The sequence below is a fragment of the Marmota monax genome, unplaced genomic scaffold (genome assembly GCF_021218885.2).
Source record: "Marmota monax isolate L192 unplaced genomic scaffold, Marmota_monax_Labrador192_F-V1.1 WCK01_AAM20220418_F8-fsc00015, whole genome shotgun sequence".
Classification (NCBI taxonomy): domain Eukaryota; kingdom Metazoa; phylum Chordata; class Mammalia; order Rodentia; family Sciuridae; genus Marmota; species Marmota monax.
In genome coordinates, this window is record NW_026692194.1 from 6,921,711 (window position 1) to 6,941,983 (window position 20,273).

The 20,273-nt window shown below is 36.3% G+C and overlaps 1 protein-coding gene across 5 annotated transcripts in view; it reads left to right on the forward strand.

The window, feature by feature from the left end:
- The window catches only part of Usp34 (ubiquitin specific peptidase 34), a 219,644-nt gene that overhangs the window by 12,349 nt on the left and 187,022 nt on the right, over nt 1-20,273 (forward strand). For 4 of the 5 annotated variants that reach the window (XM_046423315.2, XM_046423320.2, XM_058572885.1 and 1 more), the window contains exon 2: nt 17,839-17,926. In XM_046423315.2, coding sequence (XP_046279271.1) covers nt 17,839-17,926 — 88 coding nt within the window. Of the gene's footprint in view, nt 1-17,838; nt 17,927-20,273 lie in introns of those variants that run through there. The other variant, XM_058572884.1, reaches the window with a different exon arrangement.

Sequence of the window (20,273 nt, forward strand, 5' to 3'; positions counted from 1 at the left end):
TCCCCCCATATTATTTTTATTAATAAGTTGTAGGTGTCTTTCAGTATGAGCTTAATTATAATTTTCATAGCTTCAATGTCGTTTTTCATTATTTGATTATACTTTGACTTAACCAGCTCTCCTGACGGTTGTAGTTGTTTGTTATCTTGAATAAAGTCTTTGAAGTCATATCACTGAGTATTTATACAGAATATCTGGAAGAAAATGTGACAATAAGAGAAAATTGGAAGCGCAGGTTTGGTGGCACACACCTATAATCCCAGCGGCTCCCTAGGCTGAGATAGAAGGATCATGAGTGTTCAAAGGCAGCCTCAGCAACCACGAGGCGATAAGGAACTCAGTGAGACCCCATCACTAAATAAAAAAATACAAAAAGGGCCCAGTGTCAAGTGCCCCTGAGTTCAATCCCTGGTACCAAAAAAAGAAAAGAAAATTAGAAGAAATAAATGTGTGCTCCCATAATTATAACATCAGGCTTTGCAATGCAAAATCAATTTATTTATTTATCTACTTATTTATTTTTAACTGCTGGGAGGGTTTTAAAATGTAATATTGTACTAGGCATGATGGCACGTATCTATAATACCTGTGACTTGGTTAGCTGAGGCAGGAGGTTCACAAATTTGAGGCCTGCCTGGGCAACTTAGTGAGAACCTGTTTCAAAATACAAAGGGCTGGGGGTGTAGCTCAGTGGTAGAGCGCTCCTGGGTTCAATCTCAGTACTAAGTAAGAATGCAATGTACTTGTTCTAAATCACAAGACAAAATGGAGGGGTACTTTTTATTCTGGCACTTTGCTTTAGACTCAAGAACCAATATTTTTTAATTATTGAGAAAGGTTTATTACCTGATGATGGATGTAGAAGTGCAAGAGTAGTAGCAAACACTAAAGCTCAGAATAAACTAAGACTTAAGAAAACTCCTTAAAGGATGGGGGTGTGTAGTTCAGTACTGTCAAGTGCTTACCTCACATGTGTAAGTCCCTGGGTTTTGATCTTCAACACCTCAAAAAACAAGAAACAAACCAAAAAGCTTGAGTTCAATAGGGCTTTTGAAGTTGTGTTTAAAGTAAGAAGATCAATAAAGGAACAGTGGACCTACTGCTTAGTAGAGTGCTATAATAGAATGTGGTCAATGGAATTGTTTTATTCTAGTGGTATTTTGTTTCCATCTTCCCTTCTACATGGATCCCTAAACTAGCAGAATAAATTATATATTAAGTGGGACTCTAAATCCCTAATCAGAAAGTCCACCAAAGCTTTTTGAGCTAACATTCACATTTTAGCTTCAGATTTTGGATTTTCAGATGGGGTGCTCAACCAGTACATAAAATCTGAAAAACTCCCAAATCTGAAACACTTCTCATCCCAAGCATTTCATATAAGGGTGAGAGATTTGCTATTGTTGGTCAAATATAAAATCTCCAAGGTTTGGCAGATTACATCCAGTGAAGGTCATAGAGTTTATGGTTATGATGTGAAGCTTTAATTGGTAAATTTCTAGAATAGCAGAAATTGGCAAATATAGTCTTTGAGTATTTCTCCCCCCCCCCCCCCCCCCATTTTGGAAACTACAAGAGAAATTTGCCACCATTAAATAATCACTAAGGAAAGAAAAAGTTTAGTAAAGAATCATGGCAGTAATACATAACTTCTGTTTATAGATGTGTAGCATTTGACTATATCAAGCACTGGATAAATCTTGACACTATCCTTGTAGAAAAGATGAAAAAAATCTTGTTAACCTGGAGGGATGTGACTGGTGACAAACTACAGGACTTTGTCCTTATTTCCTTTTCAAGATTTTTAGTAATGATCATGGTTTAGAAACTGTTTCTTAGAATTGTTCCTGTTTGGGGGAGTGAGGGAGACTTGGAGCCCCATCCACTGTCGCAAAGTTAAAAGCTCAATTTTTTTTTAATATTTATTTTTTAGTTGTAGTTGGACAAAATACCTTTATTTATTTTTTTGTGGTGCTGAAGATTGAACCCAGGGCCTCTCACTTGCTAGGTAAGCACTCTACCACTGAGCCACAACCCCAGCCCAAAAAGCTCAATTTTATTTGGTTTATATTGTTAGATTTCTTTTGTGGAGAAAAAGAGTATAGTTGATTTATAAATAAGCTTGGGAGGCTGAGGTGGGAGGATCATGAGTTTGGGACCAGCCTGGGCAATATAGTGACATATCAGCTTAAAAAAAAAAAAGTTTTTTTTTTTTTTTTTTTTTTTAAACAGTCTTCAAGTGTTGTGCCCAAACTACAGGAAGTAGTAGTACCATGCTTGTGCAGTTAGAATACTGTTGAATTACATGTAACAGTGGTAGTATAGATGTTCCTGGATTTATGATGGGGTTGTCATGATTAAACTCATTGCAGAGGGAAAATACCCTAAATTGAAAATTCATTCAACTCACCTAACCTACCAAACATAGTTTAACAATGCAGTACACTAAAAAGTGTTGGTTTTTGACCCTTGTGGTCAGAAGATGTGGCTCTTTCACTGTGGAGCATTGCAAGAGAGTATTTTAACAGCATATCAGAAGCCTGGGAAATTGGGTATGGTAGGATATGCCTGTAATCCCAGTGACTCCAGAGGCTGAGGCAGAAGGATATTACAATTTCAAGGCCAGCCTTAGCAACTTAGACCCTCAGGTACTTATTGAGACTGGGGGACGGAGGGGATGGACTGGGGATGTAGCTCAGGACTTCAATCCCTAGTACCACACCCCTGCCTCTAAAAAATAACCAACAGCAAAACAAAACAAAACAAAACAAAAAAAAAACAAAAAAACGGGAAAAGCTCAAAATCTATATTAGAAGTATGGTAAAGTAAAAGAATCATAAGATCGTAAGTCAGGGACCATCTGTATATTTCTGTAGCTATTTGAATACTGTAATTTCACATATATTCATTGAAACTCACAAGAATCCTGAGGGAGGAAAAAAAGTAGCAAGACTATGATTAGAATTTAGTTCTTTTTTCTTTTCAGTGTACTTCTCATTAACCAAGTTTTTTTTTTTTTTTTTTCCTTTTGCAAGAGGAAGTTGGGAAACTGGAATCTGTTAAAGAAATTGTGGAGAGATTAATTTGGCTAAAGTGGGTTAGACAAGGAGGTTTCAAGGAAAATGGAAGACTGAATTGGGCCTTTGCATAATTGGAATATTTGTTGGGAATGAGAGTAGTAAAATGGCTTACTTTCCCTGATTTGAGAAGCTCACATGACAGCCCTGCTAAACCTTGTCCAATTGTTTTGTATTACCACCTTTTGGTTATGCAGTTCACTGCCACTGTGCCTTTGTTGTGTACATTATGCCTTTAAGTCTTGTATTTGGTTTGGTACTGGGATGAACCCAGGAGTATTTTACCACTGAGCCCTATTTATTATTTTGGGACAGAGTTGCAATTGCTTAGGGCCTTGCTAAGTTGCTGGGCTAGCCTTGAATTTGTGATCCTCCTCCTCCTCAACCTCCAAGTCATTAGGATTACATGTGCCATCGTATCCAGCTGCCTTCAAGTCTTAAGTGTTGATTTTGTTTTTCTCAGAGGCCACTCTGAAGTTGTTTTCCTTCATCATTTATAATTACATATTTATAATTGGCTGACTTTTTAATGCCTTTTTATTCTATGAGGTTATCGGTTGTATGATTGTGGCTCTCTGTTGTAATTACATTTCACAGTGCTTGCACATGCTAGGATTAGTACTGCTGGAGATTGTACTCAGGTATTCTAGGCAAGTGCTCTACCACAGAGCTACATTCTAGCTGTTTTTTTTTTTTTTTTTTTCCTGTTTTATTAGTGTTCTTGGATATTTTGAATATTGTCAGTACATGGTTTTGTGATATCTTGCTTACTACTCCTTTCATTAAAAGGTAGTATATTGATTTTCCCACCACCTACCACGAGAAGAGATGGGATATTTTTAAAAATTGATTTTGCCAGTGACTTGGGGTATTTAAAAATTTTCCTTAATAGCTCTTGATATTAACATGCATGGGTTAAAGATTTTAAGATGGAATTATTTTTTAAAAAAATTTTGTTTTTTAGTTTATGTGGACACACAGTATCTATTTTTATGTGGTGCTGAGGATGGAACCTAGTGCCTCATATATATGAGGCTACTACTGACCTACAGCCCCATCCTAGGAATTATGTTTTTAATCAGGATTCTGTGGCAAAGACCAGCAAAAGTAACACCTTTGAACATAAATGAAAAATAGTTATTTAAAAAAATTTTAAAAATCTTTTTGTTATATTTGAAGCATTAATTAAGCACTCTGGGCGTGTGCTATCTTCAGGCATGGCTTACTTTTAATCCGTACATTTATAATACCAGGACTTCATTTCTTTGTGTCTTGCTATGTTGTCCTTTCTTGGTTTTGACTTCAGTTTGGCCATTCCCCTGTTAGCAAAAATTGCTGTTCAACTATCTTTATACCACACTGTTTAGATATCACATATGTATACAATGCAGGTGAAAAGAGAATCTTCTGGAACCTGCTGTATAAGAATAAGTAAGCTTTCTTGCCAGCACATCTTACTTCACATATCATTGGCTCATATATCTTTGGCTCTATTCCTGAGATAGAGTTCAAAGAGGACAAACTTTGGCTTAAACTAGACAGGATCCATTTCTGAAGCTGATTTTATCTAGATCTCATAAGCTAAAAGTATGGGCTTCTCCACAAGAAATTTAAATATTGGTTACTATGAAAGTAGTGAAATTGCTTTGGATAGCAAGCACACAGATACCTAATACAATGCTATGCTAAAAATCATTTATTAGTATTTACTCAGATGGTTATTTTGAATGTCTCACCTTAACTCTTCATGTGTAAATATTTGTTTTTTCAGTGTATAAAAATATTTTGAGGGGCTGGGGATGTGGCTCAAACCATAGCGCGCTCCCCTGGCATGGGTGCGGCCCGGGTTTGATCCTCAGCACCACATACAAAGATGTTGTGTCTGCCGAAAACTAAAATGTAAATAAAATATTTTAAAAAATATTTTGAATGTTAAATGTTTAAAGCATTCCCCCCCCCCCCCTGCCCTGTTACTGGGGATTGATACAGGGACAAGATTACTTCAACGAAGGCAGACTGTGTTAGTTGCCAATGGTAAAATTTGAACTTTGAAGCAAAAATTGGGATTTTTTGAAAACTTGTACCTGGCAGTGTGAACATGACATAGCTGCCCAATGCTTATAGATTTTTCTTTTTCTCTCTTTTTTTTTAATATTTATTTTTTAGTTTTTTAGGTGGACACAATATCTTTGTTTTATTTTTATGTGGTGCTGGGAATCGAACCCAGGGCCTCACGCATGCTAGGTGAGTGCGCTACCACTTGAGCCACATCCCCAGCCCCCCTTTTCTCTTTTTCTTCTTTTTTTGGGTACTGGGGATTGAGCTCAGGAGTGCTTTACCACTGAGCTACATCCCTAAACTTTTTTATTTTTTATTTTGAGACAGGGCCTCACTAAAGTGCTTTAAGTCCTTGCTGAATTGCTGAGGCTGGTTTTGAACTTGTGATCTTCCTGCCTCAGCAGCATCCGGAGCCTCTGGAATTACAGGCTTGTGCCACCCCCCCCCAGCTAGAGTGATTTCTTAATATGAAATGTTTGACATTCAGATTTTTCAAATATCAGGTTTAAAAACTTTAATTTTTCCTTCTCAATTTGGATCAAGATGAGAATTGGTCTTATAATAGTTACTAATTATACTTAACTTGGTCGATGTATAATTTACATATGATAAAATGCATCTATTTTAAGTGAACATTTCCATTCATTTTGACAAATGTATTTAGTCTTGTAGAAACTACAGTTGTACATTTGCATTAGCCCATTTATCCCTTGTGCCCATTTGTAGTCAAACAGATCACCACATTTGTATCCTTGTTAACTACTGATGTGCTTTATGCCACCTAAACTTAGAATTTTTTTTGCTGTAATTTTGTTATATGTATTTTTTTGTGGTTCTGGAGATGGAAGCCATGGCCTCATACATGCCTGGCTAAGTGTTATACCACTCAGCTACAACCTAAGCCCTTTTAATTTTTTGAGACTGGTTTTAGTAGGCTGCTGAGGCTGGCCTTGAACTTAACTCTTCTGCTAAAGCCTCCCAAGTAGCTAGGATTGCAGGTATGCACCACTGCAACTGTCTTATGAGTTTATTAAAATGAAGATGAACTGTATGTGCTCTTTGTAGCTTGCTTTTTTTAAAAAAATACATTTATTTTATTTATTTATATGTGGTGATGAGGATCGAACCCAGGGCCTCACACATGCTAGGCAAGTGCTCTACCACTGAGCCACAACCCCAGCCCGCTTTTTTTTTTTTTTTAACTTATGGCTATAAGTGATCCATGTTGCTTACCAGTATATCAGTAGTCTTCTTATTGCTTAATAGAATTTCATATATCGTTATGCTATATATTTTTTGTATCCAGTCCATTTTTGGACATTTGGTTCTTTGGTTTGTTTGTGATTTAAGGCTTTTTTAATAAAGTTGTTGTCAATATTTTGTTTTGCTTTTTGTGGTTTGTTTGGTTACCTGCCTGGACTAGTTTGATGAATTCTGACTTTTCCATAGTTTATAGCCATTGATGTCTGTGTTTATTGTTTTATTATATAATCCTTTTCATTCTTTAATTTTATTAGTGAATTGTCTTCCTAGGAATTTTGCCTGAGTCAGCATAGCTTAGTGGTCATGGTTATGTTTTTCTTAAAAAATGTCTTAGTCTCTTGTTATATGTATAACTAAAAAGAACCAATTAAAAATGTTTAAATCTCTGGGCTGGAGATGTGTCTCAAGCGGTAACGCGCTCGCCTAGCATGTGCAGGGCGCTGGGTTTGATCCTCAGCACCACATAAAAATAAAGAAGTTGTGTCCACCGAAAACTGAAAAATAAATATTAAAAAATTCTCTCGGGCTGGGGATGTGGCTCAAGCGGTAGCGCGCTTGCCTGGCATGCGTGCGGCCCGGGTTCGATCCTCAGCACCACATACAAACAAAGATGTTGTGTCCGCCGAAAAAAAATAAAATAAATAAATAAATAAATAAATAAATAAATAAATAAATAAAATATTTTAAAAAAAAACACCTATTGAGGGCTGAATGCAGTGACACACACAAGAAGGCAAGAAGCAGAAACCAAGGCATCAAAGATAGTAGGATGAAAAATGCCCACCACACTACATGTTCATATCCTAATCCCCAGAATCTGTGAATATGATAGCTCATATGGTAAAAGACATTCTAAATATGTGATTAAATTAAGGACCTTTGGATGGGGAGAATATCCTGGATTAGGTGGGCTCAATTTCATAGGTACTTAAAAGCAGATAACCTCAACCTCTTTTATGTTCAGAGAAGCTATAGCTATACAACAATGTTAAGAAACATGATTTTGGGGCTGGGGATGTGGCTCAAGCGGAAGCGCGCTCGCCTGGCATGCGTGCGGCCCGGGTTCGATCCTCAGCACCACATACAGACAAAGATGTTGTGCCTGCCGAAAACTAAAAAATAAATATTACAAAAAAAAAATAAATAAATTCTCTCTAAAAAAATAAAATAAGAATGTTTAAATCTCTATATTCTTCTTTTTGTTTGTGTGGAGGGGAGGCTGTTTGTTGAAGAAAGTGATGGTACCATGGATTATTTAGCCATAGACTTTCGTAGTCTGTTTGCTAACTTTATCCTTGTTAAATAACTTCACATGTATTTCTTTTTCCTCTATTTTTATACTTTGATTATTTGGAGGTTTGATTAGACTTAGTTAGGTTTCTTGATAAAACTGTTTATTAGATTATGCTGTGTTTTTTCCTGCTCTTGGGCATAATATGAAATTGTTGCCCCCACCTTTGGTAGTGCCGGCAGCCACTGCCTATATCTTTTTATATCATTAGCAGTTGCAAAATGGTTCTAATCCAGTGGTCTCCTGCCCCCTTTATTAGCTGGACTATGTGTATAAGGAGAAATTTCCTTTTGTGACCTATTTCTTTGAAGTATCTTTTGTATGGAAAAGGCAGGATAAATGGCTCATTGTTTTTCCTTTACTTATTTTCAAACAGTGAGTTCTTTAAAAAGTGAAAAGGTGATCAATTTAGTCTTTTTTTTTCAATTTAGTCTTAAAAAATTTTTTTTTAAAGAATCATGAACTTATATAATTGAAAGTAGTGAGTAGTTTGCCTTTATTAAGATTTGGGGGCTATTTTCATACCAGTTTGTAATGAGCATCCTTTTTTTCGTATCTGATGCATTTTTTTCCGTTGTTAGGATATATATTTTACTTGCTTTCTGTTGATAGCTATTAAGATTAAATTCCAGTGTCCTGTTTTTATAAATAATGTGTTGAATATCCATTAATGTTATTTCATATGACAGAACATCTGTAGGAAAAAGATGCTTAAACAATAAGAGGATCAGTGTATTTGTATTGATAGGTACTAGCAAATTAGCTTCACTTTTTTTCTTGATGTTTGCCAACTCTAGATATTTTAAATGTTTTGCCAACTAGGTTCGAGAGAAATAATATTTCATGGTATGTTTGGGCCTTGTATAACTTTTTGTTCATTTTCTGCCCATTTTCTACGATTTTTGTTTTTTCATTCTAATCTCTTGTCATTTTAGATTACTCTGTTGCAAAAGATTTGTACTAATTTTTCATGTCTTTGAAATTTGCTTTTGTTAATACTTTAACATTTTTGTATGACTAAATGTTATCAATTTAGAACACTTTAAGAACACCGGTCTTTATTACTGCCGTCTTCCACATTGTCCTCAAACTAGTATTTTATTTTGTTAATTTTTTGTTAAATTTTTTACTTTGGCTACATATTTATTTCCTTCTTTATTTACTATTTTTCTTCTTGCCTTTTGCCCTTTCTTTTCTTTCTTTTTTATGTTATTATTGCTGGGTATTGAATCCAGGGCCTTGTGCATGGGTAAGCATGTGCTCTACCTACACTCTTTTCTTTCTTTTCCTTTTCCACTCATGGCTTTTGTAGTAAACTTTATGTATTTGTTAAATTTTATTTCACCCTTCCCTTTGAGGTGTCAAGTTCCACAAGGGTACATATCTTAACATTTCAAAGTTCTATTCATAAGATCATAAGTCTGCCTTTGATTTTTTTAATTATCGTTACTCTGTAGACTTTTAGTAAAACTTTGTTTTGACAAATTTCAAATATGACAAAAAAACACAAAAAGTGTTAAGACTTACGCTTTTTCTGATAATAGTTCATCTAAATTCATAACTAAATGATACCTTTGTTTGTTGACTTGTATTTGTTAGTTCTTTGGCTAGTCTTTTAAGTATGTTTTAATTCCAGGTTTAGTAGTGGGTCATTTATACTTTACCACCACATACAACACATTTTAAAATATTTAGGGTTTATGGTAATTTTAGGATTTTTCTGCATACTGTATTGTTTCATGAATCAAGCCTTAGTTTTATTAACTTTTTATTTTATTTTATTTTTTTTTGCCTTATGGAGCTAGAACTCAGGGCCTGGCACATGCTTTGCAAGTGCTCTAACACTGAGCTATACCAGTAGTCCAGTTTTATTAATTTCCTTTTTTTGTATGTGCTGGGGATTGAACCCAGGGCTTGTGCATGCAAAGCAAACACTCTATCAACTGAGCTATATTCCCAGCACCACCACCCCTGTTTTTGTACCAGTGATTGAACATTAAACTTGGGGCACCTAACCACTGAGCCACATCTTCAGCTCTTTTTATTTTGAGATAGGGTCTTCTAAGTTGCTTAGGGTCTCAAAGCTGCTAAGCCTAGCCTTGAATTTATGATCCTTATGTTACAGTCTCCCAAGTCGCTAGGATTATATAGTTTGCTTTTGGTTTTATTAACTTTTTTAACAGCTGTGTGTGTGTGTGGAGGGGGTTGGTGTTGGGAATTGAACCTAGGGCATCCTGTATGCTAAGCATATATTCTACTACCCTAAGCCCTCTTTATCTTACCTTTTTTTTCTTTAGTTGTAGATGGACACAATACCTTTATATGTTTTTTTAGTTTTTTCAATTTTTTTTTAGTTTGTCAAAGGACTTTATTTGTTTTATGTGGTGCTGAGGATTGAACCCAGTGCCTCACACGTACTAAGCAAGCACTCTACCACTAAGCCACAACCGTAGCCCTTACCTTCCTATTCCCTTATGCAGTAGTTATATAGTTATAACATTATATCTGTCTGTTTCTCTTAGTTCTCTGAATCTTTGCTCTTGATAATACTCTGGCTGTGATTCCATCTCCGTGTGGCTTCTCTGTCCTGCCCACTGGCCTATTGTTGATGCTTAAAATAGTATTTAGTCTCTCAATCAGGATTATGGGATTTTTTTTCTATTCATTTTCATTTTCTTTCAGCAACATTTTATCATTTTCAACTAACTTACATTAGTTAGAGTGCCAGATGTCCTGATGAAGATGATTGTCTGACCACACATAAGTTTTTGAGAACGTGTGCCCTCTTAACTGCTTGGTTAAGTTTATTCCTAGCCTTTTATTATTTTCCATGCTATTGCAAATGGAATTGTTTCCTTGATTTTTCTACAAATTGTTCATTGTTGGTATATAGAAATGCACCCAATTTTGTGGGTTGATTTCTGTATCCCGCAGCATTGTTGAATTTATTTATTCTTTTTGTGGGTTCCTTGGGGTTTTCTGTGGTGTTCATGTTATATGTGGACATAGATAATTTTACTTTTTTCCTTTCCAGTTTCTTTTTCTTGTTTAACTGCTCTTACTAGAACTTAACATTACTATGTTAAACAGAAGTCATGTTAACTGACCTTTTCTGTTCCTTATCTTTGAGGAAAGGGCTGTCTTTCACCATAGAGTATGATATTAGGTGTGATTCTGGAGAATGCTAGTTTGTCTGGTTCTTACAAGACATCCTTCTCTTACTTTTTGGTTTTCTGGTGAATGTAAATAAACAATAGAAAACTTACATTAGTTAGAGTGCCAGGTGTCCTGATGAAGATGGTTGTCTGACCACACATAAGTTTTTGAGAACGTGTGCCCTTTGGTTTTGTATTAGAGAAGGTTATGATGGTTGTAGCTACTTTGTTCATTGTTTTAAGGCACTGTTATTGCTGGGATGGAAAACTGGCATTGTGTATTATGGTCCCTTCTTTTTTCCTTGTTGACAATTCACCTTATCCCCCTACTATTTCTTACCCTGTCCTGGTTGCTACGTTTTGTTAAGAGAGTTCTCCCTGATGGTTGGTAATATCTTTTGCTTTCAGGACCTCTGATATGACCCAGGTCCCAAAAGCCTCATCTTGGTTCGTGCTGTTACCTTATGATGCTTTGTTTGGCATATGCTTGGTTGTCTTATGCGTTTTCCTTCTCTTGCTAGCCAAGAAAATCTTGAATCTCCTACTTGTGCTGCCAGCATTCTGAAGCTGAATATAGGAAGAATACTGTTAAGTCTCACCATTAAGTATAGTTTGATTTTTAAAAAAAGTTTTTTTTTTTTTAAAACATAAATTTTAAATGTAATTGGTAAATAGAAGGAAAATATTGGTAGAATGGAACACCTCATTGGTTCATAGGGATTTCCCCTCAATACATGAATATTTTATGGTGCTTCAGGCAAGCGTTCTTGGGATTCAAGAGAAGACCCTAGCAGTATATAAAGAAAGAATAAAAAAGCTGTTTTCAGAAACATCTTTCAGAAATATCTTGTTATGTATATTATGATCTGTTTAATGGATTCAAGGGCCCATGTTTTCTATTGTGTAAAGCTATAGGTGGAAGTTGAAAATAGGGAAATGATTTTAAAATGTTGGGTTCATGAGAGTGGTTGTATCCGGTTTTTATATTGGGAAATAACCTAATTAGAACTGATGGTCCTCAAGCATCTTCATATTAAAAGAAGAAGCATGAACCTTATGGTTTACAGGTTGAAAGTGCCAATAGATTTACCTCTGTTAGTACTTCTCAGTACTATGACTTTTAAAAAATTTTTAGTTATAGATTGACACAGTGTCTTTGTTTAGTTTTTATATCGTGCTGAGGATAGAACCCAGCGCCTAACGCATGCTAGGCAAGTGCTCTATCACTGAGACATCACCCCAGCTCCCTCAGTATTATTATTGATTTTGTTAGTGCTCTAGGTATAAAGTTTCATAGGTTTTAAGTATGTTGATTTTAACTGTGCTTTATTGTTTGCTTCATTATTCTTTCATGAAAGATTTTGAAAAACAGCCTTCTCAGGAATGCTTATATGACATTATAGTAAGAAATGTCTATACAGAGTCATTTACATCTTTTCAGTGTGATACTTCTGACTTTCAGTTGCATGATTTTTCAAAGACTAGATCTTTGTGAAGTTCAAAAATCTCTAGAAGGGCTGGGGATATAGTGCAGTTGGTAGAGTTCTTGCCTCACACGCACAAGGCCCTGGGTTCAATCCCCAGCACCCTCGCCCCCCAAACAAAACAAAACCCATAGACACATGAAAAGGAATAGTCCTTTTAGGGATTATATGTGTGGGTGTATGTATGTGTATGGAGGAAATGAAGGGGTATCTAACTATTCCCTCCCCCCATATTGGGGATCGAACAGAGCCTCACATACGCTCTACCAGCTTCTAGAAAGAATAGAAATTCTAAAAGCACATTCTCATCTTTTAGCTTTATCCATTTCCTGTTGAGGTAACCTTTGTTGATGCCGGTGTGCATCGTTATAGTGTATTTGTACTGTACTTGTATATGAGTCCATAACATTTGTGCATGTGTTAAAAGTTAACAATTTACTGTCTGTATTCGTAGGAAACTTTACCTTTTTCATTCATCTTTTGAAATTGAATACTACATTGCTCTTTGATTTATCATTTTCTGATAAACCCATCATTAGTTGAAGATATTATAAATTGAAAACATATTTAAGGTTTAAACATATATAATGTTTAACCCTACTGAATGTAATGGTATGATTTCTATTGACCATGTATTGTTTTTGCATCATCATAAAGTGGAAAATTACTAAATAGTCCCCATCTTCCAAAGGTTCAGTCTGTCTTAGATCTTTTGATACACAGAGGTTCAGTTTGTTAACCAAAGTATCCATTTACCTTTTTTTTTTTGGTACCAGGATTGAACCTAGGGTTGCTTTACCACTGAGCCACATCCCCTGCCCTTTTTAAAATATTTTAATTATTTATTTTTTTAAAGGAAGAATATTTTTATTTATTTATTTATTTATTTTAAAGAGAGAGTGAGGGGGGGGAGAGAGAGAGAGAGAGAGAGAGAGAGAGAATTTTAATATTTATTTTTTAGTTTTCGGCAGATACAACATCTTTGTTTTTTTGGTATGTGGTGCTGAGGATCGAACCCAGGCCGCACGCATGCCAGGCGAGCACGTTACCGCTTGAGCCACATCTCCAGCCCCTTAAATATTTTATTTAGAGAGAGGGTTTTGGTGAGTTGCCTAGCACCTTGCTAAGTTGCTAAGGCTGGCTTTGAACTATCCTCCTGCCTCAGCCTCTAAGTCGCTGGGATTATAGGCATGTGCCACTGCACCTGGCTCCATTTACCTCTTATGGATACTATTTTTAATCTCATTCATGTCAGCCTAAGTTCTTTATCACTGTACTAAAATCATTTTAAAATAAGACTCTATTTTTTTTTTTTTTTTAAGTCCTCTCTCCAGTTACAGTTTTGACTTAAAGTATATTCTGTGAACTACCTGGGTACAAATGGCTTGACTTCTTCTTACCCCCGCACTAGGGATCAAACTTAGGGAAACTTAACCACTGAGCGACTGACTTCTCCCCACCCTCCCCACTCCCCTACCTGCCCACCTCCCCACCTCCCCACCTTTGGCGCTCCTGGTGATTGAACCCAGGGGCACTTAACCACTGAGCCACATCCCCAGCCTTTTTAATATTTTATTTAGAGATAGTGTCTAGCTAAGTTGCTTTAGGGCCTTTCTGAGTTGCTGAGACTGGCTTTGAGCTTGTGATCCTCCTGCCTCAGCCTCCCTATCCGCACTTTTAAAATTTTTTATTTTTAAACAGGGTTTCCCTAAGTTGCCCAGGAACTCGAAATTCTCCTGCCTCAGCTTCCTGAGTTGCTGGGTTTACAGATGTGCATCACTGTACCCAGCTGGTTTGATATTTTAAATGCCTTAAATCTTAGTCCTTGAATAGTTGTAGTTTGAATTTTGTTTATAAGAAATAACTTTTTGAGTTGGGCACAGTGGTTATGCCTGTAATCCCAATGATTTGGAAACTGAGGCAGAGGATCTCAAGTTCAAGGCCAGCTTGGGCAATTTAGCAAGATCTGGGCTCAAAAAATAAATTAAGTGGTAAAGCATCCCTTGGTACAATCTCCAGCATTACAAACACTCCCCCACCAATACTTGAATAACAGGCTATATGTCTTTTGTGTTTTGCATTAGTTTTTATATAATAATGTGTATTGTTTAAAAAATTAACTAGTATACACCTATGTGTATTGTTTAAATAGTTAAATAGTGTAATTACTATATATCTTCACTTGTACTGTGTGCGAGCCTTGTCAACAGCTATTGCTGCAGCTCCAGTTTTTTTCTCCTAAAGGTGATTACTTTCTGTTTTACCTGATTTTGCTTCCCAGCTTTTACCGGCCTCAGTATATACAATATTGTATTGCGTGTACTTTTTCTCTTCATGGTGCTAGGCGTGGAACCCAGAGCCTTATGCAAGGCACTTGCTCTACTGCTGAGCCCCTCCCACCTTTTTCTTTTTCTTTTTTTTTTTTTTTTGGTACCAGACAGTCTTGCTAACATGCTTAGTTAGGGCCTTGCTAAATTGCTGAGGCTGGTCTTAAAGTTGTGATTCTCCTGCCTCAGGCTCTGACATCGCCTGGTGAGCGCCATCATGCCCAGTTTATTTCTTATTTTGGTACTGGGGATTGAACTCAGGGGCATTTGACCACTGAGCTACATCCCCAGCCTTATTTTGGATTTTTTTTTATCATAGGTGGACACAATATCTTTATTTTATGTGGTGCTGAGGGTTGAACCCAGTGCCTCACGCATGCTAGGCAAGCGCTCTACCGCTGAGCCTCAACCCAAGCCTTGTATTTTTTTTTTTAATATATATTTTTAGTTGTAGATGGATACAATACCTTTATTTTATTTGTTTATTTTTATGTGGTACTGAAAATCAGACTCAATGCCTTACACGTGCTAGGCAAGCACTCTACCACTGAGCCCAAGCCCCAGCCCCCATATTTTGTATTTTATTTAGAGACTGGGAGGGTCTCACTGAGTTGCTTAGTGCCTCGCCATTGCTAAGGCTGTTTTTTAATTCGTGATCCTCCTGTCTCAGCTTCCTGAGCCGCTGGGATTACAGGTGTGTACCACTGCACCTGGGTATTTTCTTTCTTTCTTTCTTTCTTTAAAGAGAGAGAGAGAATTTTTTAATATTTATTTTTTAGTTTTCGGTGGACACAACATCTTTGTTTGTATGTGGTGCTGAGAATCGAACCTGGGCCGCACGCATGCCAGGCGAGCGCTCTACCGCTTGAGCCACTTCCCCAGCCCATTATTTCTTGATATATATTTTGACATTTGACCCCCTCTACCTCTCTTGTTGGTCTGTTGACTTTGCTATGGATGTAGATTAGCTCTTTTGTCATTGACACACCCTTCTAATTTTTTCCAAATCAGTATAGTTATGTATTAGGATGTTATAAATATTGTTCACTGCTGAGCCAGGTAGTTTTGTGTAATTACTGTATATCTTCACTTGTACTGTTTCATTTCCTGTAATTATTGCTAAGAGTGTGTGTGTGTGTGTGTTCTGCATTTATGAGAATTCCTCTGGAAGCTTGACAAATTTAAAACTGTTCTGAATGAGTAAAACTTTTACTCTTCACTGAAATCATATACATGTTTAGTTGTCCTCATCCTTGTTCCCCCATCCAGTGATAATTATAGGATCTCTTTTCACATATCCAGGAGTTTCTTTTTAACTGTGAACTTCTTTACCTAGGATGCTTTCTTTTTTTTCTTAAATATATGACTCCTTAAGTTTTCAATATTTGCTTAAAAATCACCTCTTCAGAGTACTCTTGACTTCCCCATTCCATGGCTTATCCTGTATTAATTGCTGCACAACATCCTACTTGGTTTCTTCTTGAAACAATACGTATGTATGTATGTTTTTATCTATTTACTTCTTGTTTTCTTCCTCTTCATCACTGGATTAAGTTCTATGAGATGGGGATGTTTTATTCACCATCATGTATCTAGTAATTAACACAGTGCTCAACAAATATAAATGAATGTATAAGTGATTATATCCAGACATAGTGAAGATTTAAATGCCATGTGTTCTGTAATCTTGGCTTTTATTTGTCTAGCAAGGAGTTGGTGAACTATATAACCTGGCCACTACTTGTTTCTTGTAATATTGTCCATGCTCACTTATTTACATACTGTCTCTTTCATGATACAGTAGAAGAGTTACACCGTTGTGACTGATATCTTCAGACCTACAAAAGCCAAAATATTTACTTTCTGGCCCTTTAGAGAAATTGCTGACCTTTTATTAACAAATATTTTACAATCTGCAGCATTTTTAGCCAGAATGTGTTCAATTTTTTTTTTAAGTTTTAGGTGGACACAATACCTTTATTTTTTAAAAAATATGTATATATTTTTTAGTTGTTGATGGACCTTTATTTTATTTATTTGTATGTGGTGCTGAGAATCGAACCCAGTGCCTCATGCATGCTAGGCAAGTGCGTTACCACTGAGCCACAACCGCAGCTCTACCTTTATTTATTTTTACGTGGTGCTGATGATCAAAGCCTCACAGGTGCTAGCCAGTACTGCGCTCTACCACTGAGCCACAACTCTAGCCCCAAAATGCAATTTTTTTTTTTTTTGTACAAGGGATTGAACTCAGGGGCACTGGACCACTAAGCCATATCCCCAACCCTATTTTGTATTTTATTTAGAGACAAGGTCTCACTGAGTTGCTTAGCACCTCGCTGTTGCTGAGGCTGCCTTTGAACTCGTGATCCTCCTGTGTCAGACTCCTGAGCCCTTGGTATTATAGGCATTGCGCCTGGCTCTCAAAATGCATTTTTTTAAATGCAGTTTCTTTTCTCAGTTTTACTTTAGATTCTTTTTTATAGTAGTACATATTCTATATGAATTGGTAATGTGTCAGTCAAGGTCCAGTTAGAAAATTGAAAAAGGAGTTTAATAAAGCGAGTGAATTACACAGATGTTGGATGTTTAAAGGGCAAAGGAAGAGGGAACCATGTAGAAATACAGAGACTGCAGGAAGCAGCTAATTTTTTTCTTAAGACTGTCTGAACAAAGGCCAAAGAAAGTTGTCAGAATCTAGTGACTTAAAGGAAGGCATTCTGTTTGACTACCTCTGGTACCTCCTAGAAGGGTACCAAGAGATTGTTTCTTGGAATGCTAAGAAAAGCTGGAGGCTAGAGTGGGTGCTGCTGCCTTCTACTCTTTTAGTTCTTCATAGGCACTGGATGAAGATCTTAACAGGAAGATAGCTGGAAATGAAAAATGTAGTTTGCAGGGTCCCAATCCCAGCATCATAAAGCATAGAACAGAAGGGTGGGTTTTGAGTTGATAGATAATAACTAGAATAACTGGCAAAGTATTCCCCTTTCCTTTAGTTGCATCTGTTAAAAATCTGTTCTTAAGCTTAAATTAGTCAGTAATTAAGATTTATTTTCTTAGTTGAAAGCAAAAGAATTAATTGAAATATTTTTGCTTTTGTAAATTTAAGCTTTACTTTTGAAGTATTGGCTTTAAGATTGGTTTATCATTTCATAATTAACTTTTTTTTCTTCTTTGTTTTAGTATCTGATATAGAAGGTGGTGATGGACTGCAGCTCAGAAAGGAACATACTCTCAAAATATTTGCTTATATCAATTCCTGGACACAGAGGTATGTGTCTTTAGATATTTTGAAGAAACACTTTTCGAGTTGTATTTTAAATTGCCATTATGTGTCATCAAATTTTCTTTTAGGGATTTATTGGATTGGATAACTCTATTATTTTTTTGCAATACTGGGAATTGAACCCAGAAGCATTCTACCTGAACCACATCTGCAGTCCCTTTTTTTTTTTTTTTTTTACTTAATTTTGTGTGTGTGTGCTGGGAATTGAACCCAGGACCTTGTGCATGCAAGGTAAGCACTCTACCAACTGAGCTGTATCCCCAGCCCTGAATTTTTAAAAATTTTTTATTTTGAGACAAGGTTTTGGTAAATTTCTGGGGCTGACCTTGAATTTGGGATATTTTGGCCTTGGATTCCTGAGTCACTGGGATTACAGTAAGGTGCTGTGTGCCCTGCTAGATTGGATACCTGTAGCATTGTGACATCTTATCGGTATTTGTTAAATCTCCTTTTCTTCTCCTTACTCATAGGGCTGGTCATGCTTTCGTTTTAAAAACATGAACATAATAAATGATTTTTTTGACCTCATCTTCATTTTTTAGGAATATGGGAGTGACTAACATTTTGAAAAATAACTATTTTGAGAGAAAATTTTTATGACACAGCTAAAGGCTTGTAACAAGCTTAATTCTTTTAAAGAATATGTGCAAGCCATGCTGGCACATGCCTGAAATTCCAGCTACGTGGGGAGGCTGTGACAAGAGGATCCCAAATTGGAGACCAGCCTTGGCAATGTAGCGGAGACCCTGTCTCAAAAATAAAATATATCCAGGTGCAGTGGTGCAAACCTCTAATCCCAGGCTGGTTTCATTCTTTCTTGTAACTGAAATTGAAACTAGGGTTCAATTTCTGAGCACATCCCCAGCCCTTTTTTATTTTTTGAGACAGGATTATGCTATGTTGCTTAGGGTCTCACTGATTTGCTAAGGCTGGCGTTGAACTTGTGATCCTCTTGTCTCAGCTTCCCAACTTACTGGCGTTATTGAAAGCAGCCACAAGCTGATTTCTAAATAATGTATATATTGAGAATATAGGATCAGCAAACCATGGTGATTAATATAACCAATGGTTATAAAAAGGGTTTCAAATTCCTGTCCCTTAGTGTGATTTTTTTTTTAAATTTAAATATTTTCCTTTTTAGTTATAGATGGACACAATACCTTTATTTTATTTATTTTTATGTGGCGCTGAGGATTGAACCTACTGTATCACACATGCTAGGCAAGTGCACTACTACTGGGCTACAACCCCAGCCCTCAGTGTGATTTCTTAGTGGTCATGACTAATACTCTTTTTTGGAATGCTGAGATTCATACTCAGGGTCTTGCATATGTTAGGCGAGTGCTCTTCTGGTGAGCTACATCCCTACCCCAATAATGAAGTTTTCATTTTTGTGCCTATACAGTTTAAACTTGTCCTTAAAATTTTTTATGGGTAAGAATGTTTAAAGCATTGTGTGCAGTGATCAATGAACATATTAAATACATTGATACATAATGAATGTTGTTAGACATAGTCAAGGTTATTAATGAGTTTAGCAGAGTAGTTTAATGTGAAACATCAGTTGAGACACATTCCCACTCTTTTATATTTTATTAGAGATAGGCTATCACTGAGTTGCCTAGGACCTTGCTGAGTTGCAAAGACTGGCTTTGAACTCGAGATCCTCCTGCCTCAGCCTCCCTAGCCACTGGGATTATAGATGTGTGCCACTGTGCCCGGCCAGTATTCCCCTTTTTTAAACAAAAACAAAAAAACCCAAAACTTTCACTCTATCAGTAATTTTGGTAGATATATTTGTTCCAGGAAAATTTGTATGTTTTAATTATTTAAAAGTGGTATCTCTCCTTATTGGAATATTTTTTCTGAATATGAACCATATATTTCTTTTGACTAAGTTCAGCAGTGGTTGCTATTCCTTTCAATATAAGTTGAACAAATGAATGAATATTTCATGATACTAATATGTTAATGACTTAAAATTAATAATCAAAAGTGATTTACTGAGAAATGTACTTGAGTCATAATTTTGAATTATAACTACAGCCCAATGGCAATATGTTATACTAAGAAAAACCCACACTTCTGATTTCAGAATCTGTGAGTATGCCACTGGTTATAGTGAAATTCAGACAAATCGATTTCCTAGAGTTTTAGCAACAGTTGTTGGTGGAGCTGAATTGGGAGTTATATTTTGCTATTCCCATTCCACTTTTTCCTAGATGTGTATTCTTTAGAGAGAGAGAGAGAGAGAGAGAATTTTTAATATTTATTTTTTAGTTATCGGCGGACACAACATCTTTGTTTGTATGGGTGCTGAGGATCAAACCCG